At 40.1% G+C, this 27,617-nt stretch overlaps 2 protein-coding genes across 11 annotated transcripts in view; one reads left to right on the forward strand and one right to left on the reverse strand.

Annotated features, from left to right (window-relative positions):
- Nucleotides 1-158: 158 nt before the first annotated feature.
- On the reverse strand, nucleotides 159-10,077 carry cryzl1 (crystallin, zeta (quinone reductase)-like 1). Of its 3 annotated transcripts, none has more exons than XM_085182425.1 (13): nucleotides 8,797-10,077; nucleotides 6,814-6,891; nucleotides 5,703-5,775; nucleotides 5,516-5,560; nucleotides 4,833-4,901; nucleotides 4,164-4,297; nucleotides 3,962-4,073; nucleotides 3,742-3,762; nucleotides 3,335-3,433; nucleotides 2,820-2,944; nucleotides 2,551-2,656; nucleotides 2,426-2,471; nucleotides 159-605 (listed from the first exon to the last, which is right to left on the reverse strand). In XM_085182425.1, the coding sequence occupies exons 3-13, from the start codon at nucleotides 5,755-5,757 to the stop codon at nucleotides 509-511; spliced, it is 909 nt and encodes a 302-aa protein (XP_085038551.1). In that variant the 5' UTR covers nucleotides 5,758-5,775; nucleotides 6,814-6,891; nucleotides 8,797-10,077; the 3' UTR covers nucleotides 159-508. The 3 variants fall into 3 exon arrangements, with proteins under 3 accessions (XP_085038551.1, XP_085038549.1, XP_085038550.1); XM_085182423.1 differs by lacking the exon at nucleotides 8,797-10,077 and adding an exon at nucleotides 7,269-7,508; XM_085182424.1 differs by lacking the exons at nucleotides 3,742-3,762; nucleotides 8,797-10,077 and adding an exon at nucleotides 7,269-7,507.
- itsn1 (intersectin 1 (SH3 domain protein)) overlaps nucleotides 8,223-27,617 on the forward strand; it is a 58,378-nt gene continuing 38,983 nt past the window's right edge. For all 8 annotated transcript variants that reach the window (XM_085182407.1, XM_085182402.1, XM_085182405.1 and 5 more), the window contains exons 1-5: nucleotides 8,223-8,413; nucleotides 20,717-20,776; nucleotides 23,748-23,840; nucleotides 26,906-26,969; nucleotides 27,145-27,305. In XM_085182407.1, the coding sequence (XP_085038533.1) occupies nucleotides 20,749-20,776; nucleotides 23,748-23,840; nucleotides 26,906-26,969; nucleotides 27,145-27,305 (346 nt within the window). In that variant the 5' untranslated portion in view covers nucleotides 8,223-8,413; nucleotides 20,717-20,748. The remainder of the gene's footprint in view (nucleotides 8,414-20,716; nucleotides 20,777-23,747; nucleotides 23,841-26,905; nucleotides 26,970-27,144; nucleotides 27,306-27,617) is intronic.

Consider the following 27,617-nt stretch of genomic DNA (forward strand, 5'->3'; position numbering starts at 1 on the left):
CTGTTTCTATCATACTAGGACTTGGTCCTCAATTTGATGTTTTAAGTCTATTAAAACCCCTTTAAGCCAACTTTCTTCTGATTGGCTGCCCTTCACAAACAGATGGATCTGAAACGAACAAACAAAAGATCTGTTGCATAATAAACAAAAAAGCGGCCTTGTTTTTTAATGAAATATGATTTTATTGAGTCAGATGACACCTTGTGCATTTCTAAACCAACATTAGGTGATGAAGAGTGATCAGATTTTAATGGATATCACTGGCTCTGGGAAAAGAGTTTCTTCTGCAGTGTGAAGTAAAACTGTCCAGGTGACTCTGAAACTCAAGCAGTTAATGATTGAGCGCCTTTTTCCTGTTGTTATCATATTTTTGGGCCTGAATCAGATCATAGTTCTGTGTTAACAAGTAAACAGTGACTGATTGGAACAGAGCGTCACTGCAGAGAGAAGTGATCCAGCTGAACGGTGAGCTGTTTTCTTTTATCTCTGCATAATGTGATTAGTTAGGTCAGAACTGAACAACAGCCTTCGTCTTTGGGTGACGCTGGACAGTCTCCATGGCAACTGTGGCTTCATAGAGGGGGACTGCTTCCTCGGGCTGAGGCCTGCAGAGACACACAAGGTGAATTTGATCAGAGACCCATTACAGTCTAATTTTAAAACAATCTGAATCCCCAAATCCATGAAATAACTACGGTCTGTACTAGGGCTGCCACGATTAGTCGACTAGTCATGATGATCGTCGACGACTGATTTAATAGTCGACGCGTCATTTGAAGCTTTGTAAGATCACAAAAGACGCAGGAATAAGTAGTAGGATTTAAGAGTGTAATAACGGACTGAAACAGAAGATGGCAGCACTGCATGTACAAGGATGCCAGCTGCCGGTAAACCCCGAAGAAGAAGAAGCTGTGTCCCAGAATTCATAGCGCAGTTGTCAACAATGGCGGCAGCTAGTTAGTTTTAATATTACTCTTATTATTCTTTCTGAGTCACAAAATATACGTTTAACATATTTTCAGGCGAGAATGTAGCTGTGTAAACCTCAAATATCTGCTCAGTTTATCAAGACACCACATATTTTCAAAAGCGCTCCGACGTTTTCGGAGACGTCTGTTACCCACTAGCTCGATAGCTAGCCGGGGGCTAGGCTAACTAGAGCCGTGAGAACACCGGACTCCCGGCAAATCGTTTTCAAACCCACAGCCGTCTTTCGCTACTCAGGTTAAACATAAATAAGTAATTTAGATAACTTAAAAATGTTATTGTTTGGCTTTTCTTTAGTATTTTATTTGTTCCTGAGTAAATCGGTTTGGCTGAGATTAGTTATAGTTTTTACACAGCTGAATAAACGTCAAGCAGACAGCTGATTATCAGAAGTGTGAGATGCTCCAGAATTTACTCCGGTGTCCTGTTATATTTTAGATAGCAAGGAGTTTATTAAACTTCACCAAAAAAATCTGCAAATTTCATTAAAATTTAATAAACTATCATCTTGTCTTTATTTTTAGTTTGCACATACCTTAAACACTTAAAGCTGTAAGCTAATGATAGTTATACAAGAGCAGATGCTGCTGGTGCAATAAGCTGTACGTTTTATGTCCAATGGATGATGATCTGATTAGTTGACTAATCGCAAAAATATTCGGTGACTAGTCGACTATCAAAATAATCGTTTGTGGCAGCCCTAGTCTGTACCAACATGCCTGCACGAGATCTTTGATCGTCATTTGTCTTTTAAACTAAAGGCTTATCAAATTAAACATTTACTTCTTAACCTTAAAAGAATGGTAGGCTATTAGCAATCGTTCCAGCCTCCTTCAACCAAAGCTGGTTTGACACCCCCGCACTAAACTGGAAACTAAACTTCTGCAAGTGCTGTTCCAGCAGAAGTCTAATGTTAAAAATAATGAGATATTTCATCCAGATTAGGCAAATTCCAGAGCTGTCAAAAATAGAAGAAGTCTGCATTGGACATGTGAAAGGGAAAGGCCTACCTTCTATATGTTATAATTTATTTAATGTATGCTTGTAAAGATTTAGCAATAAACAAATTAAATGCCTGGAGAAAAAAAAAGCATACAAGAAGACAGAGGTGAAACAAACTGTTTTTGTGCATTTAAAGAGGCTTCATTCCAAACAATAAATACACCATTAAAACTAATTCAATATAAGTGGCTAATGAGGACATATGTCCTCTGTGAAACTTCATCACACCTCCGGTAATGTTCCAAACATATGTATAAATTGTCTAAGCTGCTGGACGTGGGACTTCTGCATGTTTGTGGGAACCACATGTGAGCATCCTGGAAACTGGAAAGTTGACCTCATGAGTTAAAATGTGGATTTGTGTACTTTATCTAAGATAGTATGATCCCACTGAGAAATGTCATCCAGCACTCCTTAAACTAGATTTTGAGGTTACCTGAGTACTCCGCTTGACATCTTCTCCACGATATCCTTCAGAATATCTGCAAAAGTCAGTTAAGGCTTCAGAAATGCACATTACAGGGTTAAGGTTTTAGATTATATGCTGCAAGAACAGGATACGGAGGTATCTTCCTTGCTGCGATGATGATGCTGTCCAGACTTCAGGGTTGAGGAAGGACACAGAGGCTGATTTTAAATAAAGTAATCTGCAATCTGGAGGATCCAACTGCAAATACACAGAGAGATGAGGAAAGTGATGCTGAAGACAGACCAGACTGAGCTGCATTCAGATGCTTTAAAGCCAGAGAGGTTATTTCTGTTCAAATAGTAATAATAAACTATGAAGTTATCAATTTATGATGCCGCTGTTGAGTCTGACCCCAGCTCACCTGCAGGTCTTGGTGGGATGTAACCCAGTGGCCGCCCACTCCCAGCACACTGATGATGTCATGTTTGTGTGGAAGTAATTTCTTCTCTTCTGACTCCACTTCCTCCTCCCCTTCATGCAGACGAACTACACACACACACACACACACACACGCAAACATACACAAAGGTCTTTTCTAATGTGTCTGATTTGTGCCTCTTCATCCTGCCTGTGACCAGACGTCTGACTGCAGCAGCTTGAAGGCTGCATCAATGAAGGATGGAGGAGAGTCGTGAGAGGAGCACAGGTGTGTCCACGACATATAAAACAGCTGCACGACACAGTCAATATACGAGCTGTGGCAGGAAGTCTTTATGTTACAGATATTTTAGTCATTCCATCACAACTCATCAAAGGTGCCTTGTTGAGTGGCTGTAAACATCTGCAAAACTGAAGTTTTGCGTGATTGGACATCCAAATAGTGTAGAAACTTCAAGTATGTGAGAGGATGTGAGAAAAGCAATTTTAATTTTTTACCTCCAGAGTCAACAACGATATCCACTCCCAGTCCTCCCGTCTCCTCCATAACCGCCGACAGCAGTTCTGATGAGCTGTTATACACTGGAATAACTCTGGCTTCACACATAAACACACATATATGAGAGAATGAGTCACTGCAGCTCAGAAAACATTTAAAACTGAGAAACCGACTGAGTTCTGTGTAATTCTACTCTGATCACGTTTAATTTGCAAACTGCAGTTTTCACTAACGACCACACGATGGCAGCAGAGTTTAGATGAAATAATTATTTCTGCAAAACTAGAAAACAAATATTACTAATGGCTTATCTTCCCATAAATAGAATTACAGCTCAAACACCAATGACAGTTATGTTACTAATCAAGCTAGGAAGCAAGGCAAGTCAGTGGGGAAAAGAGCTCACCTACTAAGGGATCCTGAACACCTGAGGAGAATATAAAGGTGAGGAGAGGACAGGATGCAGAGATGAAAACAGGTTGGAAGCAGAGTATGTGAATATGAAAGGAATGACAAGAAAAGGCCAGTTTCGGTATCTCAAAATGTGATTTTGGAGAACATTTCAAAGATGATCATCAAGTTTTTCAATGCGAGCTACAGAAATGTCAGCGTGGGTCGGTACGCACCTACGCTGGGCCGAAGCTGCTCCAGGAAACTGTGATTCTGTGGCGAGTGTGACGTCGTCAGCACCTTCGCCCCGTGGTAACAAGCCAGCTGGATGCACATGAGGCCAAAAGACTTCGCAGCAAGAGAGATGAGATCATTACTCGTGCGTGCACTCGCTTTACAAGGTCGCACACAGTTTATATTTTGAGTGTTTTTACGTACGCTGGCTCCGTCCGTGACCAGGAGCGTGTGTCCGGCCGCCATACGAGCATGTGTGTGCAGAGCAGTGTAAGCGCAAAGGCCGTCGCGCAGCGCTGCTGCCACACACACCGAGCTGAGCTTCTCTGGCTTCTGAACTGGAGATCGCAGAAACACAAAATGCTCACTGAACAGCTTTTTATAGGATTTTATTTACAAGATTTCAAGTTTTAAGAACTTTTCGTTGCTCTAAAATCCATCTGCCTAGAAGGTGACTGTCACTCTGCTCTTTTCCAAAGATTATAAATGTAGTCAGAGACTATGGGGGTGGATCAGGGCAGTGTGTGCACTTCAGGTGCTTTTACATTTGTTTCAATCTGAAAGTTCTGATTCAAAAAAGTTGAAAGCTGATGCGGTGCAGAGGTGCAGAGGTAAGGTGGACACACAGAAACATTCTGCCCGTCGACTTTGAAGCAGAGCCGAGAACGGTTCACCTTTTAGATCAGACCTTTTTTCCTGAAATGATCGGTGAGTCAGTGCTGTGATAGTTAGTATAGTCAAGAGTCAGAATAAAAAACATAACACAGACCTAAAAGAATTTAGAAGTAAGTTTACTATGTCATACAATCTGATAGATGAAAGTAGGAAAAATAAAATTCACATAATAAAGATGTGAGAGAGCGTGCATCTCACCTAAATAATATTCATCGGTGTCAATGACCTCACAGAGTCCTGAGAAGCTGGAGTCCAGGGGAAGGATTCCTGAAGAGGGAAGAGGAAAATGGGAAACGTGGAGCCGCTTTCACAAAGATAAAGTTTAGAGAAATCAAACAGACTTCAGAGAGATCTCTAAAGTCTTTGTACTACAGTACAATGAATTATGGGTGAATTAAGACTTGCTTGTAAGAACCAAGTGACTCCATGTCTATTTACCCTAGCAGAGAAATGTCTTTTCTAACAATTCAATAGTTAAAAGGAAATTTTACTTTGAAAATTTTGTGGGAAAAAAGTGTTAATCCGACTGTGCATTAAGGAGACAAAAAAAATCCTCATCACCGAGTTAGCTCGGGCTCATCAAGGTTATCAAATTCTTTTGGTTTTAAATGACTGTTAGTGTCTTTATTTTTGTGCAAGTTAGGACTTGTTTAACCCTACAAACCAGTCCAAGTGTGTTAAAGTTATTTTGGTTATGACATCTTCTTGAATATGATCTAATATTAAAACATGTCCAACTTTGAAAACTGAGTCACAGCTCAGAAACAATGAACAATCAAAGACATCTGTAAACTCTAGTATTTATTCTTAAAAAGATTTAAACTTATAGAAATTCCTAAGTTGCAAAACTTCACATTCTCCATTTAAAACATCATCCCTACCTACAACCTCGTCCTCCGGCTGAAAGAAGGTAACCTTGGGACCAACTGTCAGGAAAAAACAAACAAACAAGGAAACGAATGATGCATCACAAGGTCTCTTACTCACTCGGCACGAAAACACACACGTGTGAATTTGTTCTGAACAATAAAGCAAATTTCAGAGTCAACATTTGTGTCTGTTTGCGACCTTGAAGGACGACCCCGGCCACCTCTCTGCCGACAGGGATTAAATCCCTCTGCATCCCGACATCTCTGAACAGCTGTAATAGACAGTTTACAAGTAGTGAGTTATTATCAGTGATGCATTTATCAAATTATTTCAGTTCAGAGGCAACAAAAGCAGCAAGAAAGAAAAATTAAACCACAAATGTATATTTTTTTTGATGTTTTTAAACACATTGTGAGTGTGCCTCAAACACCTTTAAACAAACAGCTTTTCTAACCCAGCTGTGTTTGTAAATTGCTGCCAAGTCACGTGAAATTAATCATCCTCCTCTGATTTGGACACAGGAAGCATCAAAACAAACCAAACCCTTTGGTCTGGTTTGACGTTTCTGCAGGAATGTGCCAAGTGTGGTACGAAGGAGGGGGACGTCAGGTAGATAGTTTTTTTTAAATTAATATTTTAAAGCTATTTTGAGATCAGGTCCATCCTCTTAATACGATTAGAAATCTCTTCCACATTCACAATATCACAGTTAATAATAGATTAAGGCCTGCTGTAGGCTCCTGTAGCTCATTAATGGGAGTTACGATGAGCTACCACCTATATGGGAAAGCCTGGAGCCTGAGTGAATTAAGGTAAAGCCCTGAGTTATATTTATTTTTGGATGGTTCACTTATGAAACAATTATGTTTCTTACTTTTTGTAGTTTTATTCTTTTACTTGGCGGCACTGTGGTGCAGTGACTCTGCCTTGCAGCAAGAACATCCTGGGTTTGAATCTATCTGGGGATGTTTTGGCAGAGCTTCCACGCTCTCACAGTGTCTGAGTGGGTTGTCTCCGTGTACTCCGGACTTTCTCCAAACACATGCGTGGGGTAGGTTAACTGGTTTGACTGTGAGTTTAAATGGTTATCTGTCGCTCTGTGTTAGCCCCGTTACAGACTGGTGACCTGTCCAGCCTCCTTGACCTATGAGAGCTGGGATAGACCCGAGGCCCCCTGCAACCCTGATTTGGACAAATGGAGAATGTGTGTGGATTAATTCCAGTTGTGGCCAAACTAACCTGCACTATAACTAAGCTACACTAACCCACCGGGAAACATGTTCAGCCACAGGTCTCACACTGTTAGTACCTTAAGGTCCAGTGGGCTGAGTCCACACGCCTTCACCTGAACTCTGACCTGATGGCTGCTCAGGACATCTGGGAGAGTCTGGAGAGAAACACACAAAGCTGCTCAGTGTAACAACGAAGACAAAGGTAGAAGACATAAACACAAAAAAACAGCAGAAACGTAAAATATGTTTACACTAACTAAGAAATAAATCATGCATATATCTGACATGATCTTCTTCTAAACATTTGAATGTAGCTTACTATGAAAGAGCAAAAACAGCTGCTAAATAATCATCTTTACACACAGTTAGTTGTTATACATATTCAGAGAAGCAGGGATTGTTCAGTAGACTGAGACTAATCAGCAGCAGGGAGTTAAATATGCAGATTAGCCCTGCACAGCTAATTTGCTTTTCTAATAAGTTCCTTTAATATTGACGTGCTGTAGTTGCTCAGCTGGAACCTCAAACTCACCATTTCCTGGATAACGAACTTGGGTTCAGCATCACTGACAGCTCGGCAGTACAGACCTTTCATAACGCTGCAGATTTTCATCAAATCCACAAACACAGAATATCAAAATATTATTAACGTGACCGACTAGACTAATATTTCAAATAACAGCTGAGTCTAATATAGGAAAAATCAAACCGCCGGGATCGGTATGGATAAAGTCAATCAGCTGACCTCCTCTTCTTCGTTGTTTTTCTTTCTATGACTACAATACCGCCCACTACTGGACATGTAATATGAAATGAATCATTAGTGTTCGATTTCGTATATAATAATAATAATAATAATAATAATAATAATAATAATAATAATAATAATAAAAGAAGGAAAACAGTACGTTAATTAAAACTGTTTTAAGAAAACCTTATGCCTTATAAAAAGCCAGTGAATTACTAGCAAAAACTCAGTTTAATGAATGAATTTCTGCATTTATTTAGTTAATTTTATTTTTCTGCTACATCAAACCAGTTCTGTTCTAGTTTTGCTTTATTTTATTTTACAACAATGAGCTATTTTTTGTCAAAGGGTCAAAATATTATGTTTTTAGTCATTTCCACTTGAGTGATATTACTATAGTAGTATTTGTTTTGTAGCTCGGTTTTATTCTACTTAATAAGGCTATTTTATTTTGGTGTTGGTTTTCTGTATGTGTTGCCTGCAAGGATGAAATCTTAGCCATGTCGTATTTATTTATCTATTTGATTCATTACATATTTTACATTATTGCTAAGAGTTTTTAAAATTATTATTAATTTATTCTTAAAATGTATGAATGTATGCATTTTCTAATTAACAGCTGCCGACAGGAGCGCTACTAATCCGTTTATTTCGCAGAGAATCCCTGTGATCCGGACAAGAAAACTGTTCTCGCGAGATTGCGTAGATGTAATTTACCGTGAGAGAACATCTCGCGATATCTCAGTGGCGTTACCCCATTTTCCAGCTGTCCCTCAGTCGGTCAGGATTCCAGAGCCACGGGAGATTCACCGGAAAGGGTTTTAGTGATAAAACAGCAAATTTTGGGAGAAGAGACCACATTGTGTGGTCACATAAGCACCCATCTGCCTAATTTATTCAGCATTCAACGATGGAAAGTGAACTATGAGGTAAGAGCCGAGTGCAGTATGGGTGATGTGAAAGAATGTCCCTGAGCGGGCTGGCGTTAGCTCATCACTGGTTAGCCTGCTCGCTAACTGCACTGACAGCTTTAGAGGCAATAAATTGATTTTTTTTTACCGGCGTGGGATGTACTCCTATCAGCCTCCATAAGTGATGTGATGAGATGTTCAAGAATTTAAGGAAATGCGTGATATTAGTTATTGCAACAAGGTCGGAGCGTAAGGAAACTGTTAAGACGATGCTACCCACCCACTGTTAATAGTTAGCCTGCATGCTAATGTTAAATCACTGCATCTGCATTGCCTGCCTGCGACCTAACGTTTAATTTCACAAACGTGTTCCTTGTGTTTATATGGAGTGTCGTTAGTACCCGGATCGGCTGAGAGCAAGATGATGAGACGACAGTGCTGACGGTGCGAGGTCAGAGAGCTGCTCTCAGGGTGGAGGTTTGTTCAGTAAGCCTAGCCTTTGCTGATATAAGTCCGGATTTTAGCCACAGCTGCTTTTCCAGTCAAAACAACGCTCCGAGTGCCTTATAATCTATCTGAAAGGGCTTAAAACCGCCCGTGTGTGAAGCGACACAAATGATGAAGCGACACACTTCATCATTTGGCGAGTCCAGCTGAGATGATGCAGGAAGTGAGGAGGGATTGCCAAACGAATCTTTCCTGTTACTGTTTTCAGGAGAATTTAGCACACTCCCTCTGCATTAGAGAAGGTGTAACATCAGCGTTTTGATTGACAGGGCTTGCTAGGCACCATCGGCTCGGTCTGGTTTCCATGGTAACGTGGATGCTGAGTGGCCGTCGTGAAGGTGGGAGGACTGGAGCTTGTTTCATTCCCGAGTTGATTAAAAGAAAAGAAAAGAAAATCTAGCCAGTACTGCTTTGATGTTGTTATGAAAACTGGAAGAAAGTGGGCTAAGAATGAAAGGAAGAAATCTGAGCACGTTATTTTTTGCTAACCTAACTGGACATTGCTGGGAAGTGTTGTTGTATTTCTGCTTTGCACTCTCACTTAGTTCATGGCTGGTGCTTGTTGGGTCTGCATCCACTATTACACTTGTTTGGGATTGTAATTTCTGCGTGTTCTAATCAGTGATAATGTTCAGGTGATAGGATTTAAATTCAATAATGTGATACTTGTAAAAAGACAAAATGCCAGATGTGGCGTTTCAAGTCTGTCTAATGCATTTTAATAATGGTAGGGGACCTGTGTTAACCTGACACACAAAATTAACACAAGACAAAAAATGTGATCCACAGCTAACTCTCCTCAGCAGAACAAAACATAATGACATGCACTAATTACTGTACATTTACAAAAATGCACTCACTGAATAGCATGCTGTGTAATGCTAGCTAACAGTCTTTCAGCAGTTACGAGGGAATCCATCAGTTCACAACAGAGACTGATGGTAGATGTAGAAAGGAGCAGCGATGCACCAGAGTAACCTTATTCCTAGAGAGGATCTGTTTTGCATCTTTTTAAAATTGCTCTCTCTGTGTTTGTGCTGGACTTTGGCTTTAGGCAGGTCTGTGTTTATTTAACAGGGATAGTGCATGTTAATGAACATCAGTGCAAGAAGATCTAACAAGCCAGAGTTTAGCAAAACTGCTAACTTGCCTCAGTTGTGACTGTTCAGGTCACATAAAACTATGTGATAAAGAAAAACATCAAGATATGTAACAAAACAAACAACATATTACACAATAAAAGTGTTTAAAATGATCACATGCTTGGTTTTTGATAAACATCGTTTGAGATGCGCCTTAAAAGTGGCATATGCAGAGGGCGCCTTTATTGGTATTGATAATCTAAGGTGGACTGCTAGTAGACATTGAAGGCTCTGATTGTTTCTAAGTGTATTTAGAGTCCCTATCATAAGTCGATCATTGTCAATATATTTTCCCTGATTGGTTCTGGCTTCAGTCATTTGTTTTAAGAAATCATCCACTCACTTTGTGTTGCCAGTGGTTATTTTGTCTGCACCAGATTGGCCAAGATATCTCCCAACTACCACAGAGGAGGGCCTTTTTTATATTTCTTTGTAAAATGTGCTTTATGTATATATGATATCATACAGCCCTGACTTCTCCTGTAGATAGAAGGCAGATCTTGAAACAGTCACAAACAATGCTCACAACAGTGTATTTATTGTATGGAAAGAACGTGAACTATTGTGGTAATTGGTGAACCAGTACGGTTGTCTAATAAAGCGAAAAAGTAGAAGCTCAGTGCAACAAAGGTGAATATGTCTGTGGTCACTAAAATACCACACCTGTGGTTTCCTGTAAACCTAACTGCATGAAGGGTTATAAAAATGACTCAGACACAGCAGACTTTTCTTAGTTATCTCTGTGTCTTCATTGTGACTCTAAATGATGAACTGAAAAAAGTGATTGTGAGTGCACAAACAGACCGACAAACGAGTGATATGTTGATATATATGAGTGATATGTTGCAAAGGAGAGTTTCTGTGACTTCTTAGAAAGTGTGACGAACAATGGATAGCATTAGATGTCATCTAGCATGTTCGGCGTTAACCTGGTGAAGACTACAGCGAAGACAACATCCCAACAGTGGTGTGAAAGTGGAAGTGGGATTTTTACGGGGCTGCGAGAGTTCAAAAGGTGTTGAGGAGGAGACATCAATGCATCAAAAATACTGTAGATTTTTTAATTAACCAAACGTCAATCTCAGCATTGCATAACAGTTTGTTCCAGTGTGTCCCAGAGCTCCATTCAACAGGGTTGGTTGTTTTATTTTATTTACTCTTTTTAATTGCAGGACTTCTAGAGGGTAAAAAATACAGTATAGTGCACAAACAAGGACAAAGTTTTAAGATAGATTAGGCGGTTAATCTGCATTCTATTATATGAAAACCATAACCTGGAGCCCAACTCAACATTTAACAAATCTGCTTATCTTGGTAAACTTGATCTTCTACCAGAGGCCTGGGAGTTTTCTCTTATCTGTGTATCAGTGATGAAACCCCGTGTAGTCATACTGCCATACCCTAAGACAAAGAATACCATTGGCTAACCTGATAAGACGGTTAACAGTGTAAGAAGGACAGATATAGGAAGTATATACTGCAACTGCAACTCAACACATCTCTATTCTCTCATTTCACTACCTTCGCTGCTTTGTTTACTGCTTTGGTTGCTGTAACATGGGAATTTTTCAGTTTTGTGCTAAATAAGATTTCCAACCTTGGTATCAGGGTCAGAATTTCAGCTTGAGCTCAAAGCTCCTGCACAGCCATCGTAATGGGTGTTGCCACTGATATGGCCTTATTACATGTTTATTCACAACAATACAGGATGTACGGTATGAACATACAGGACAAATGACGCAATTATTCGTCACTTGCTTTGTAATCATTGTTTAACGAGATTTTATTTCACATTTCAAGAATAACAGGTAATCAGCACTAACAGTAATCTCAGGATAAAAAGTGTTTGAGCAGCTTGAGTGAGGCAAAATTGTGAGGCTACATGGTGAGAATAGGGTTGTATTTCCTTTTTACTTGCCGTACCACTGATGAAGTTGGTCTTGCCTTCAGATTTTAAAGTTTTTGCAGCATTACCAATCAGGGAGAAGGCAAGACATATTGTCCAGGACCCTGGTAGCAGGAGGGGCCTTTCAAGAAATGAAATGTTTTTGGTTTGAATATTTTTTTCTTGTTAGTGCCATCATTAAATTGCCTAAATAAATCCAGCGGGTGGATAAACTTTAATTCCAAAAAATGGGGAATGGTGGTCCTCTGATTCCACATTCACAACTTAAAAATAATGGAGTCAGTCTGGCTTCACAGCACAGCTGATGTATTCTGATTTCTGTTTCCTCAAGACAGTAAAACTCAGGTTTTTAAAAAAGAAAAGAAAGGAAAAAGAGGGAAGTCCACTCTTAAGAAATACACCCACAGAAACAGACACAGAGTAGAACTAACAGGTCAAGAAGGGTTTAAGCTAAGAGCAGTTGCATGAGACTGATAGATGTCAGATGTGACCCTGTACCTATTAAATTTACCCAGCACAACAGCCAGAGTGAAGCAGCAGCAGGTCCCCCTCCAGATAATGTGGCACAAGCTGAGCTCATATAGTGGCAACTAAAATTATTCAAAGCAGTCAGCATATTGATAACAGTTTCAACTGAAGCTGGGCAGCGCTAAAATCAACCAGCATTATTCTTTATTGTATCAGCGGTTCCAAAGTGTGCGATGAGGTAAGCAGGGCCATTGTGTTTCAGGCTGATAAAATATTGCAAAATATTTCAACAATGCTGCTTCTTGAGGTTAAAAAATGGTTTGTAGGTAGTTGCTTAAATGTCTGTGGATGCATTTATTTAACTTTTCCTAGTTCTAATCAATGAAACGCATTATAGAATCTAATGCATTTTAACATAGTGCTTTTAGGCCCGTTCAACCAGCATACTGTATTTACAGAGTTACACAATTATCAAGATAATTACATTATTAAATAATCTTACGTCAAGTCTTAATGATCTAGTTTAACCTCAGTTGGTCCTTGGCACCAAACAGGTTGACCACAATACGAGGCTGTAAGCAGGTTAGGAGGCTAATGTCAAACGTGTGTGTGCTTCATTCTTGTAGAGGACTGTCTGTGGAGCAGATGGTGAGAAGATGATGTGAAAGAGGAAACTAGTGTTGAAATGGTGTTTTTAAAAAAGTGTTACAGAAGTAAGACTGCATAAATATAAATAAATAATAAACACTTAAACAAAAAAATACATTTCTGGTTGAAGTCGGCTGGGCTATATCATACCGTTCACGGTAATACCGGTGTAATGTTGGGCAACAATAGGAAAATGAAATATCGCGATAGAATATGGGTAAAACGCGCATGCGCAGTGCCTATGTTTACATATGCACATGGCGGCAACGCAGAATGAGAAGAGCGGAAGCGGATCGTTGAATGAAACAGATGAACCAGAACTGGTTTGTAAAAATGCTGCAGCTTCAGTGGTGTGGAACTGGTTTAGCTTTCGTCCGTCAGATACACACCAAAGCACTATTTTTGCTAGAGCATGCTAGCGGGCCGTCGTTATTACCGTGTTGTTTGGAAAATACGGCACACTTAAAATCAATCCTTTGATTTTTCTGAAAATCGACAGTGCCCCTTATAATCCCGTGTGCCTTATGTATGAATTCTGGTTGTGTTTACTGACCTCGAAACGATTTTATGTACACGGCGCTCGAAAATCTGTCAAATGTTTCAGTACGACTTTGCTAAGCTACGAACCCGCACCGTTTGATGGATTGTCGGAGCATTACGGCTATCGTAGGCGGAGCGATACGTACTGTGCTTCAACATAATATTACCGTATTGTGTGTGTAACTTCTTTTTAAGTTTTGTGGATATTATACATGGTTATGCTGAGGATATGTCGGCCAGTTTCCACTGGAAATGCCTTTTGGTTAAACTGTCAGCAACGAATTTGCACTGTTACATTTTTACATACATACATACAAAACAGCTGCTTGTTTAAGTGAAAATACATTGATGGGGGTTTTTGCACTAATAAAGTTGTGGTGTTGTAAAGTATTTTGTCTCGTGTCAATTATATCGTCAGTTATCGTTATAGCAAATTTTCAAATGTATATCGTGCTAAATATTTTTGGTCATATTGCCCTGCTCTAGCTCATATAACTATAGAGTAGTAGTTCTGAATTTATAAATGTGCGAACCTATGATGTATCCTAGATGTTTTTTTTAAAACGTGGAATGGGGAAAAATGTCCAGAAATGCTGAAGAGATGTAGATGTAGAAGGTGGGGTTGCCCACAGAGACAGTTTATGTCAGTGGGATGTGAAGCCTGGGGGGGATGACGGGATGGGAGAGATGCACGAGGAGCTGATGGAGACACTGCTCTGGTAATCTTGTGTTTGTGCTGGGTGGGTGTGGGTACTGCCACCTATGAAGCCTCAGCACTTGACAGCAATGTGATAAAAATGTGGTAGAGCGTGTTGGAGACGGATGCAGAGCTCGGGGTCAGTGTCACAGGGTGTGTTCAGAGCGGGTGTGTCTTTCACGTGTGAGTGAGAAGAGGAGGAAGGAGGGGGTTGGACTTGGTGTGTGTTTGATAAAATGCACATGTTATTTATATGTGGGGGGAGTATGTCGCGTGTGAGCGCTCATGCAAGGAGCCTGCAGTTATTAATATCAACACTGTCACTGTTAAGCCATCTGACAGGATGCAACAACAAAATAACAAATGAATGTTCTTAAGATCAGGGTTTAGTTCTGTCATTCAGTGATCTTCTGCTTCTCCTTCCTACCTAATGTGGGTAAGTTGTTTTTTCCTCGAAAACTACTTAGGGAGGTGCGCGACCAAGGACACAAAGATTGTGGTGCAATGACATCAAAATCAGCCGAGGACACAAACAAAGCGTCGAGTATAGCGGCGCTGTTACGTGGGTAGTTGTGCTCCAAACCTCAATTTTCAACTACAGACTAAAGTCTGTTTTCTAATGCATCACATTGTACTGTGATGTTAACTGGAGAAAACAACTTCACATTCTACTTGATGATAATAGTAATAATTATGATTATAATTGTGATTATTATTATAATAATAATCTCTTGCTTAGTGACGCAACAGTATCGGGTGAATAACAGGGCCTTGCCAATAACAGCTGACATTTCCACAATGTGACATTTATGTAAATGGTAAATGGCCTGTATTTATATAGCGCTTTACTAGTCCTTAAGGACCCCAAAGCGCTTTACATATCCAGTCATCCACCCATTCACACACTGGTGATGGCAGCTACATTGTAGCCACAGCCACCCTGGGGCGCACTGACAGAGGCGAGGCTGCCGGACACTGGCGCCACCGGGCCCTCTGGCCACCACCAGTAGGCAACGGGTGAAGCGTCTTGCCCAAGGACACAACGACCGAGACTGTCCAAGTCGGGGCTCGAACTGGCAACCTTCCGATTACATGGCGAACTCCCAACTCTTGAGCCACGATCGCCCCATGTGTTTCCTGTCACATGAATTTTTGACCCACCAAAAGTTTAAAAATGGTGTATCAAAGAGCACCGATATAAAATGGTAACAAATGATCTGCGTTACCCTGATTAGTTGACATAAGTGGACACATGTTAGACCAACAAGTAAAACAGGAGAGCTGCTTCAGAAGATTGTGTTGACAATGTTTGCAGGTGGAGCAATCTGTTGTCTGATTTGATCCAGCATGATGTGAAGTGATCACAGAATAAATGTTTAAAAAACTGACATTCATTATGTGTTATCTCCATGTTTATACTGTGAGTGAACATCAGTTCAGTTCATTTTTATTTCAAACATTTCAAACATGAGCCTTCACAATCATTACAAAATATTATTCCATTATTTGTTTGAAAAGGAGTAGGCAGAAGTATTTACTTATTTGTCCCTACCCCCTCAAGTTTTACCTCTCATTCATTTATTTATTTATTTTTTAGTCTTAAATTAAACAAACAACATATGAAACAAAAGTAAAGCAAAACAAAACATACATAAATCAAAAACAAGAAATTAGCAAGCCCCACCACAGTATAGTTTCTTTCATATGAAAACATCACATTTACTCTTCATTTCATTTTCTCTGTGCTGAGTGCAGTGTCAGGAGTTCTTTTAACTGCTGTGTTCATACGGTGCTTTTTCACTTCTCTGATTAAGAGCAACATGTTCACTTTAGGACAGAAGTAGAAAAGGCGCTTGAGGGGAATTGGAAACTATAAGTATAGATTGCAGCATTTGTTTCTGCGAGGCACAGTACAGTTCAGAGGACGTCCACAGACATAAGAATATTGGAGTGGATGGAGCATCAGTAATGCAGGAGCTTCATGTGAGGGGGAGGGACAACCAGAAGCCTTTAGTGTGTGTGTGTGTGTGAGAGAGGGGGGGGGGGGGGGACTGAGGGGCTTAAACAGTCATCTGCCACAAGCCATGATAACAGACTCCAGTTACATCCCAGTGCTCTAATTATGGAGACTAATCCTACAATTACAGTGTATATTTACGGGGTAAACAGAGCATTAAACCCTTAACTGCACATGATAAATATGACAAAAGATTCGATGCAACAAAGGGCTTCAAATTAATTTCTGTTCAGTACTTGCTATTGTTTCAGAAAGATTTGTGCCCGTTTTTGTCGTACATTTCTGCAAAGGCAAGGTCACACTCAGGCTGTGTGCTGATGAATAAAGCAAGCTGGGGGCTCTGGCCTAAAGATCATATCAGGAGCCTTTGCTGTTGAATATGTGTCTCCTGATGCATTTATTTGAATTTGATGTCATCTGCATATGTTTGCCTTAACATCCTGCAGCTTTAGCTCAAGACTGAAGGCACAAATATCTTTATCCTGATATGATCTTTTATTTTATTCTGAAAGGTCAGACTGGTGATGGACTTTGGCTTATCACTGGGAGCTGTTCTTTGATCTATAGTTATCTGTGGCATTCGATATTTCTCTTTTACCCACGACATGACAGAGTTGAGGTTTGGCAGGAAAATGCCCAAAATTGTTTTAAAAAATGTGTTTAAAATTGCAATGAAATAATGAATCACTCCGACCTTTAATAAAAACACGCTGCGTGTGGTGTCTTAAAAATATTTCTACATCTGGACAAGTTGTTTGAATCATAAATACCAAACCAGATTTGTTCTGTGCATGTGCAAACATCTACATGTACGTAGAGGGAAGGCTTGCTGACAATCAGCTGATTGAAATATCTTAAAGTATGTCTGTTATAATTTACCTGTGTTTAATTTCTTGTTTTTGTTGAGAATCTCAAATATTTTAGAGCGACGTTGACATGTGACTGTTCTGATATTTCAGGTGTGCTTTTCTTCATTCACTATGCTGTTATCAGTTTATTAAATTACAATGCAATAAAGATAAATAAGAATAAAAAATAAGGCACACCTCTAAGATGCGTACTGAGTCGAGTGATAGCTGTCCTTAATCTGTCACAACTATTCAAGCTTCTTCTAAGGTCATGATGAGTACGAATGTTTGGACAGCGCTATTATTATTTTTTCCTCCAGTGTCACGATGGGTGTGATCCTCTTGTTCTTACTTGGGTTTTGTGTAAAACTGGTTCTTGTACACAAACGTCAGTTTGTTTCACAAGCAGCTTAATCTATGGTGAGGACTTTATGCAACTCGACTTTTCATTCACTAGATTTTGAGATGCTGGAAGGCAAAAATAATTCAGCAGTTTATAAACCCGACACGCTCTGCTACTGTTTCCATTCTTTGTAAATGGCACCATCTGTTTAGCATCACCTCTAAACTGTTGTGTTTTGCTATCATTTTTCTGTAGATGACTAGAAGTTTAATCACTTCTCCCTGTGTGTTGTTTAAACTAGGCAAAAATGTTTGCAGGCGCTCAGCTGCTTCAATATTCTTTCGTGTAATATCGAGCCACATGTGTGTGTTTGCGTGTGTGTGTGTGTGTGGGGTGGGCTTTGTTCCTCTGACCTACTTAAGTTGGTTACTTTGTCTTCCCACTCTGATGATAGTGGGGCACACACACTCCACAGCAAGCCCTTCAATCGGAGGACAGATTCATACTGAAGGGTTTAGCAGTCTTATTGATACAGCAATATTCAATAATCAATAGTTTTATGATTTGTTTGAGCACTGTAGACTAAATTCCATCTGTCCTTATGCTGTTTTGAAATCCGATGAGTCGCCATCTGAGAACTTCATGTATTAAACTCTTGCTATCATGCGTGACACGATCCCTGTGGGACTAAATGGAAAAATTGCATTTTTGATTTGGACTCTCAAACAGAATTTGGCGTCACTGTTTGGTCATTTCTTGTGTGCGTGAAGCTTGGGCACAGCAAAATGGTCAACAACCCACACATACATATACTCACACATACTCATCCACCCGTCCTAAGTCCTTGTCTGTTGCACTGTATGTCACATTGTTATTGTTGGCTGTCTGTTAGCTGTGATACAGGGGGTGGGAGGCAGGTCTGGATCTGATTATCATGCCTTTGCTAATGCAGACACATGAGCTGTTGTAAGAGATGAGAGTGCTGGAGGAAATATAAGTTACATTTATTTTTCTAACTTTTCTGACTGTGTTGTCTGTAAGAAATACTGACTTTAAAATATTTATTTAGATTTGACGCTAACATTGCTGTTATGAAGTTACAGTTGTAGCTCACTGGCTCTCAAGTGTCTTGGTTCTATAATAAAACCAACGAGGAACCATTAACTACTAATGCGAGCTGTGTAGACCAGCGGTCTCCAACCTTTTTTGCGCCACGGACCGGTTTATGCCCGACAATATTTTCACCGACCGGCCTTTAAGGTGTCGCGGATAAATACAACAAAATAAAACTAGTACTGGTACCGAAAAAAAGAAGATTTATTCATAACACACGTGAAAAGACCCAGGAAAACCGAGTTAATGGTCAAAACGATAACAAAATAACGCTGAAAACCGATAAAAACCCTGAAAACTATACATTTCACACCTGAGCCTCAACTCTCGCGGCCCGGTACCAAACGACTCACGGACCGGTACCGGTCCGAGGCCCGGGGGTTGGTGACCGCTGACTTAGACTATTCAGAAATAATTGCAGCACCTTCAGCTAATGCACAATTTATAGTATGTGGGTATCTTTTTGCGTTGGTTTCTGAATTTGCAGAGAGAGCGATTATGGGACTGTAACCAGAATGTGTAAATTGTCCGATTACCACAAAAACAACCCCGTCTGCTTGCCTGCAGGGGAACACAAGATGGACTAGAACTAGCTAGTTACAGCGACTGAACTTTCAAAATAAAGGCCTTTTCACACCAGGCGTGTAAAATCTGTGCAAATATTTCTGTCATTAAAAATATTTCTCCGACCTCCCATTTTTAATGGAGACGTTTACACTGACTGCGTAATTTCACTGGACAAATTTGCAGCATTTGAACCAAGCTCGTTTTTACAGTGCATAATGAGAGTGAGGGGATTTTCCATTAGTAAATCAATCATGTCATCATATTAGACGGATGGAGAAAGGAACTGAAATCACAGAATATACCCGAGCAACTGTCACTGGCCAATATGGGTCAAGTGTTATCTGTGGGAAACATGCTTGGGTGAAATCCTCTAAAAGCCAAAAGTCTGTACTCTGCCATGTGCAGGGTGCTGATTGGTAGAAAGGTCAGCTTGAAGTCCAAACAAGAAAACATTTAATATTCAGAAAGCGTTGATGAGAAGCACAGACAGTGGCCTCAGTTGAGTTTTCTTATTAACTTGTTTCGCTTCACTACAAAGACGTTCTTTGTCTATTCTGACTTCTGTCTTCTTGTTTATCAGAGGCAGAATAAAGGATCAACACTGTGAACATGAGTGGCCGATGTTACTGTTTTTTCACACATTTTTGACACTAACTCCTTGTGACGATGCACAGCTGTAACATGTGGGTGTGAGTCTGCAACGTACCTACCAAGACACTACCATGGAGGGTATTTTTATGTGTGGGTCATTGCTCAGTGTTGTTGTGTAGTCAGATCTGGACTATCACCAAAGTCTGGCGCCCCACTCTGCTCTAACATTAACTCCAGCAACTCCACTAAACAACCTCCAGACGCCTTTTACATCTAAGACATTAGAAGCAGAGGAGCTCTGGAGGATAGCTGTAGATTAGTCTTATAAAACCAATAAATCTCTTCTGTTGTTTTGAAGGTGAACTAGGTTTTAATTGCATGCATTATGTTCTAAAAACTGTTCTTGTTAAAATGCACGGTGAAGCAAAGTGGTCCTGAAAACAAGTGACTGCGCTCAGGCTCAGCCTGCTCTGCATGAAGACAAGTTTGCTGCCCTGTTGACATGCACAAGCATAGCTAATGTGCTCTGACTGGATGCAGTCTGAACAGATGACAACTGGAGTTTTTTTTTAACGTAACATTTGAAAACATCCAGATAAATTTCTTTAAAAGTTAGTAAGTGTAAGTGTGTAAGGATCATTGGGATGGAGACCCAAAAGAAAGACAGCAGAGAGGAGAATGAGCTCCAGACTGGACTGGAAAATTGCCTCCCCCTCACTGAGTTTGTCCACTGTGTCAGCACCTTTGGCTGTTGACCAGACATTGTTTTGTCCTTTAAACATCTTGCCGGGTTGCTGACCTCAAACACAGAGGCTGGCTCCTTCACAATAAAAGCATTTATCTGGTTCACTAGAGAAATAGTGTTGAGGCGAACAGGTTTTGTTGGTTCGATCAGATAAAACTTTCATCTGTTTTTCTTCATGTGTTGTTTCAGGTGTTGTGTGGCTGCAGAAGACTGAGCGAACCATGGCACAGTTCCCAACCACGTTCACAGGTCAGTATTTACATGTGGCTGACTCAACAGAGAGCTATAGTGAACGTTTTCTCTCAGTCAAGCTAAATGACAACATCAAGAGTTCATCAGACAAACCACATCTTTGAAGTAGAATAAAGTCTCTCACAACATGCCCTCTAAATAGTAGAGGTGGGAATCACCATACATCCCACGATACGATATTATCACAATACTTAACGCACGATACGATATTATTGCAATTTTTTAAAATATTTTGCGATATTCAGATTCTGTACATAAAGGTAAACTTTATCAATATTCATTTTATCTAATATCAAAGTCTCGCACTCAGTCTTTCTCTCATTTCAGTTTTATTGTTGACAAACTGAACGGTTTGTATTACAGTCTAGTCCAACTTAACTGAATCAACCATCTGGTACAATTATAGCTATTCTGAACTATGCAGTTTATGAAAACTATGCAGCCCCTTCAGCAACTGAAGAATTTGAAAGCAAATTAAAACAAAATATAATTTTACATTAAATAAAAAAGTTTTAAACTTAATTAAAATAAAACATGTCTTAAATTAAAATAAGTAAACTGTCATGTTTATTGCTGCCAAAAAACAAGTTAAACACATTTGGACAGTGAAGGAAGGAAATATAAGTTACATTTATTTTTCTAACTTTTCTGACTGTGTTGTCTGTAAGAAATACTGACTTTAAAATATTTATTTAGATTTGACGCTAACATTGCTTTTATGAAGTTACAGTTGTAGCTCACTGGCTCTCAAGTGTCTTGGTTCTATAATAAAACCAACAAGGAACCATTAACTACTAATGCGAGCTGTGTAGACTATTCAGAAATAATTGCAGCACCTTCAGCTAATGCACAATTTATAGTATGTGGGTATCTTTTTGCATTGGTTTCTGAATATGCAGAGAGAGCGATTATGGGACTGTAACCAGAATGTGTAAGTTGTCCGATTACCACAAAAACAACCCCGTCTGCTTGCCTGCAGGGGAACACAAGATGGACTAGAACTAGCTAGTTACAGCGACTGAACTTTCAAAATAAAGGCCTCTTCACACCAGGCTTTTCACACCTTCAGCAACTGAAGAATTTGAAAGTAAATTAAAACAAAATATAATTTTACATTAAATAAAAAAGTTTTAAACTTAATTAAAATAAAACATGTCTTAAATTAAAATAAGTAAACTGTCATGTTTATTGCTGCCAAAAACAAGTGAAACACATTTGGACAGTGAAGGAATGTCAGGATTCTTGCTCAGAAAAAGGATCAACATGCTCTGAAGTCAGAGCACAAAAACCTTTTTGTAACAAAATATCGATTTCTGCTGTCCCTGTATCCATACATTATTAGCAAACAAAATATCACCATACTACACAGTATCCATTTTTTCCCCACCCCTACTAAATAGTGTGTTAGCCGTACAGCAAAGCTGATATTGTTGCTACTTTAGATACTTACATTGTTCTTATATTTTCAGATATATTTGTTTTATGCCCATGAGACTAAGTAGTAAAACAATTAATTTTACTTTTCTGTTAGTTTATAGTTATATAGTTTTGGGGAGCACTGTAGCTGAGTGGCTATGAGTGGATGTAGCTCCTGTCAAAGAAAACAATCAAGTTGTTCTAAAATTGTAGCCAAAGAGACAGATCTCCCATCACAGCAACTAACAGATGGAGGCAAAGGCAGACTAAGTACACAGACTGAGATTTGTCAGACCATAGACCGTGAGCTGTCACCTAAAACGTGTTGCACTGAATGAGGAGCAGCCACTCATACTTGCTTTTTGTCATCAGGGGGACATGCTGGAAATAAATCTCTGCAGAAGCATTTGAGGCTGAATGAATGTTTGTACAGTTTTTCTTTAATAAAAATAGAAGAGAATTAAAAACACATCGCCAGCAAGATAATTGTTGTGTTTCTGTTGAAATGTTGTGGCAGAAGCTTCCAGCACCAAAGACAGCCGACAAGTATAATTTTTATCAACAGTTACAGAGAAATGACTTTCAGTCAGCAGTGGTTTGTCTTGCATTTTCCAATGAACTAGAATGACTCACTAAACATTTAACTCTCTTCTCTTCCAAGTAAATGGAAGTAAGAAAAATGGTAGAACGGTTGTGCAATTTACAGAAAATATGGATTTATGCAAGAAAAGATGGATATTGTGTAGTTTAAATTCCTGTTCTTGTATTTTAAATGTATAGTATTAAAAAAAAGGGCATACACACCATATATATGTAGTGTGCAAATACATGAGATATTCTTTTATTCATCGTGTGGTGTCTTTTATAGTTATAACAGAACTTTTGCTCCCTGTTCCTTCTTTTATCTTCTTTCTTAATTGCCTTGGATTATTACTTTGTCACTTGTGGGGCTCTCTGTGGGATTTTCGTGGGCTTGCACTGTGTAACTTTCTTCAGCAGTAGAAACACGGCGGTCACTTTACTTTAGTCAGCTGTGAAGTGTTCAGAAAAGCTGCAGCTGCACAATGGCAGAAACTGAAAGGCTGTAAAGAGAAGAGAGCCACCAAAACTCCAACGTTACCGCCTGTCACTGTAACTGTGCTGGAGCTGGATTATCTTATCTTTGTTAAATCATTTTCTGTATCACTGTTAACACCAGCACGTTGTATCACAACATCTCTTTATAGCTGAGGATAGAGCATGAGGGCTGGTGAAGCAGAAATGGCTTTTTAAGTGGTAAACTCAGTGATGAGAGAAGTTCACGTTATTTCTGTCGACTGCTGATGAATCGGTTGCATTCGCATGTTAATTACGCACTCGGTTCCTCATCCATTCATCTCTGAGCTGGCACTCTGTCCAACTCTTAAAGGAGCTATATAACAGGAAGTGAGACTCATGACTAATGCATTTCTCTCAAGCCTCCCTTTTCTTCCCGTCTGTATCTGACTTGGGCTCGACCTCTGGGGTTGTAACTGGCTCTGTGTGTGTTTGTTGTTTCTTATGGATGCGTTAGGTCCAGATGTGTTTCTGATCTCTGTGGACGAGAGAGCCAAACATGACCAGCAGTTTCACAGCCTCTCTCCGACAGCTGGGGGTTTCATCACAGGTAACACTCTCTCACAAACATACAGTACATGGGTAAGGGGTGATAGGGGCATGCACAATGCCAGTGTCACGTGTTTTGTTATTGGCTCTGTGGGGAAAGCTCTCTCTTGCTGTCCAGGTGTCAAATGTCCTAAGTGCTCGATGTGCGTTGTGGGAAATGTGGTTGGATCAAAGAAAACTGGACTTCATTAGGGGAAATCATCACAGCCACGAGAGCCATGACTGCAGTTTAATAGTAAATTCATCCAGTTCAAAATCTCAATGTGCCTCACAAGTACAGCTGTTCAGATTAGGGCTGCCACGATTAGTCGACTAGTCACGATTACGTCGACTATCAAAATCGTCGATGACTGATTTAATAGTCGACGTGTCGTTTGAAGCTTTGTAAGATCACAAAAGACGCAGGAATAAGTAGTAGGATTTAAGAGTGTAATAACGGACTGAAACAGAAGATGGCAGCACTGCATGTACAAGGATGCCAGCTGCCGTTAAACACCAAAGAAGAAGAAGCTGTGTCCCAGAATTCATAGCGCAGCCCAGCTCAGTTTACAACAATGGCGGCAGCTAGTTAGTTTTAATATTACTCTTATTATTCTTTCTGGGTCACAAAATAAACGTTTAACATATTTTCAGGCGAGAATGTAGCTGTGTAAACCTCAAATATCTGTTCAGTTTATCAAGACACCACATATTTTCAAAAGCGCTCCGACGTTTTCGGAGACGTCTGTTACCCACTAGCTCGATAGCTAGCCGGGGGCTAGGCTAACTGGAGCCGTGAGAACACCGGACTCCCGGCAAATTGCTTTCAAACCCACCGCATTCTTTTGCTACTCAGGTTAAACATATATAAGTCACTTAGATAACTTAAAAATTTTATTGTTTGGCTTTTTTTTTAGTATTTTATTTGTTCCTGAGTAAAACGGTTTGGCTGAGATTAAAGTTATAGTTTTTACACAGCTGGATAAATGTCAAGCAGACAGCTGATTATCAGAAGTTGCTCAAGAATTTACTCCGGTGTCCTGTTATATTTTAGATAGCAAGGAGTTTATTAAACTTCACCGAAACAATCTGCAAATTTCATTCAAATTTAATAAACTATCATCTTGTCTTTATTTTTAGTTAGCACATACCTTAAACACTTAAAGCTGTAAGCTAATGATAGTTATATAAGAGCAGATGCTGCTGGTGCAATAATCTATACGGTTTAAGTCCAGTGGATGATGATCTGATTAGTCGACTAATTGCAAAACTAATCGGTGACTAGTCGACTATCAAAATAATCGTTTGTGGCAGCCCTAGTTCAGATATTTGCTTAAATGCTGTTATTCGAAGAATAAAGACAAACTTTAACTGTAATGTAACACATGATGAGGCAAAGCTTCATTCAGGCTTCAGACTGCTTTAAACGCTCACTCTCAGGCAGCTGTTTCTCCTTTCTCCGTGTGAGTCAGTGAGAGTGGATAGAAAGAGCTCCACCCCGCGTGCTCTTCCCACGCTGTTTGTGACGGGCAGCCAATCAGAAGACAGTTGACTCACAGGCAGCTGATGTTGTACTTAAGAACAGGTAGCATGTGCCAAAAGCAACTTCACAACTGTCGCTTTGGTCAGACTGGACGCACAAGTTTTTCAAGCGGGTCGGTCTCTGTGTGCACTTTAGTGATGTAAGCGTGCAGGCGCACAGACTCCTGTGGTGAGGCAGACGGAGATTGTTGCAACCAACAAAATAAAACTGTTTCCTGTTTCAATGACTTCTGCTTCTCCTCCAGTGCTGATGCGATGATTTCTTTTTCCTGAGTCAGGCATGAGAGAAACGGTCACATGGCTGAGTTGCTGTCACAGTTTTCGGGAACAGTGATCAAAGTGTCAGGCTTACCCGAAACATTAAAGGGAGAAGGAAAAGAGAGACAGAGGACTTTTCAGACAGAGGATGAGCTGAGGAGATGCAGACTCACTGTTGTTTGACTATAGAGATTGAAAATGTGACGTCATTCAGGGGCACAACCACAAAGGATTCTGGGAACTCGTGGCAAGCGGTACTAGCGCACACAGGCTTTCAATTGAAATCAGTACCAATTCAATTGAAATGGTCCTGTACGCATCCGTCGGTAAACTGTACCTGGGCTTGTTGCAGTGACCTGAAGTTACTAAACTTCATGAGTGTATGCACTCACTCCAAGAACCGTATGATTATAAATATGAGCGTGGTGAAAGTTGGGCAGCACGCTAACGTATTTTGTCCCTCTGTGTGCTCGTGAGGGTCTAAACCTTTCACTCCTTTGATTTTTTCCTCGTGTCTTTTCTTTGCCTTTTCGTCGAGTCTGTCTTTGTACGGTCCGGCATTGTTCTCCTTCGTTTTGTACATAACTTTTTGGGGGGCAAAGAAAAAGCAAGAAGGTATTGGAACCGGAGAATGAACGTTTTGCGGTGCTGCAAATGCTTGCATTTGATGCCGTACTTGGATTGTTTTGCCACGAGTTCCCGGCATGCAATGCGCGAAAGTCACATGGTCTGTCAATCTCTATTACACATTGTGTTGCTTCTTAATTAACATGTTAATTAACATGCTAAGGAAACACTGCCTACAAAACCTGTTACTGTTTATCTCGAGCTTCTAATCTATTTGTTTTTGTAATCGAGTAACGTCAGGAGGCAGTTTCTCACCTCCTGTGGTTGGACCATTGTTGTCTGCAGGAGCCTTGATCTGACCTTTTGGTGTTGTTTAGCATCTACATGTCAATCACACCCCGCTGATCACTGCCCTGCTTTTGCTTGTGTACCTGCACAAGAGCCATAGCTCACCAATGATTGGCTTATCTCCCAGACCCTACCCCAGGGTTGGAAAACAGGAATTTGAGTGAAAGTCCCAGTTTAAGAGAAAAAGAAAACCAAAAAAACCAACGAAGTTTTGGACTGTGAGTCATGTAAAGCTGCTTTAGTTCAAGAATGAAAATAAGGTTCGACTATCTGCATTTTATGATTCAGTTGACATTGTAATAAAGGTCAGAGGTCGTTTACATTTAGATTCTCTGGGCTCTGTGGTGATCTCACACTCTGTCTGTCTGTCAGGTGACCAGGCCAGGAACTTTTTTCTCCAATCAGGGCTTCCCCCGCCTGTCCTCGCCCAAATATGGTGAGTCACATATCCAGGAATTAGTCAGATCATTTCTAACTCTCCATAATTGTAGCATTTCAAAGAAGTTGCAGACTATTGTCTAAGATTTTTTTGCACCAGTGGTTTTTAACCCATGTCAGATTTTACCCCTCGTTCATGTTTTAAAGCGCTCGTGCTCTGTGTGAATCTGCAGGGCTCTGGCTGACATGAACAGCGATGGCCGAATGGATATCCACGAGTTCTCAATCGCAATGAAGCTCATCAAGCTGAAACTACAGGGTCACCCTCTGCCCCCATCGCTTCCTCCCAGTATGAAACAACCCCCGCTACCTTTACCCCCACAGACTGGTTTTGGTAAGACTGACACTTGAACTAATTCCATGAAAAATAAGTGAAAATCAGCAATACCTGTTAGTGTATTTATTCAATTTATAAAGAAACTAAATGAATATCTTCTACTAGATGAGCCGATTGATGAGACCTTTCATTTGATATAAACCTGTTTTGATCAGCCACAAATTTACCTCCTGGACCTTTGATGTTACGAGGGCTCAGAAGTGTCAAAGAAAAATCAGTTGGATCAGATCACTGGAGTCAGGACAGCTCATGGTTCTTCATTTCTTAAAAATACTGCAGATAATTTATGATAAATAATTGTCTTTTAAA

Source organism: Neolamprologus multifasciatus, chromosome 13, assembly GCF_963576455.1.
Source record: "Neolamprologus multifasciatus chromosome 13, fNeoMul1.2, whole genome shotgun sequence".
Lineage (NCBI taxonomy): Eukaryota > Metazoa > Chordata > Actinopteri > Cichliformes > Cichlidae > Neolamprologus > Neolamprologus multifasciatus.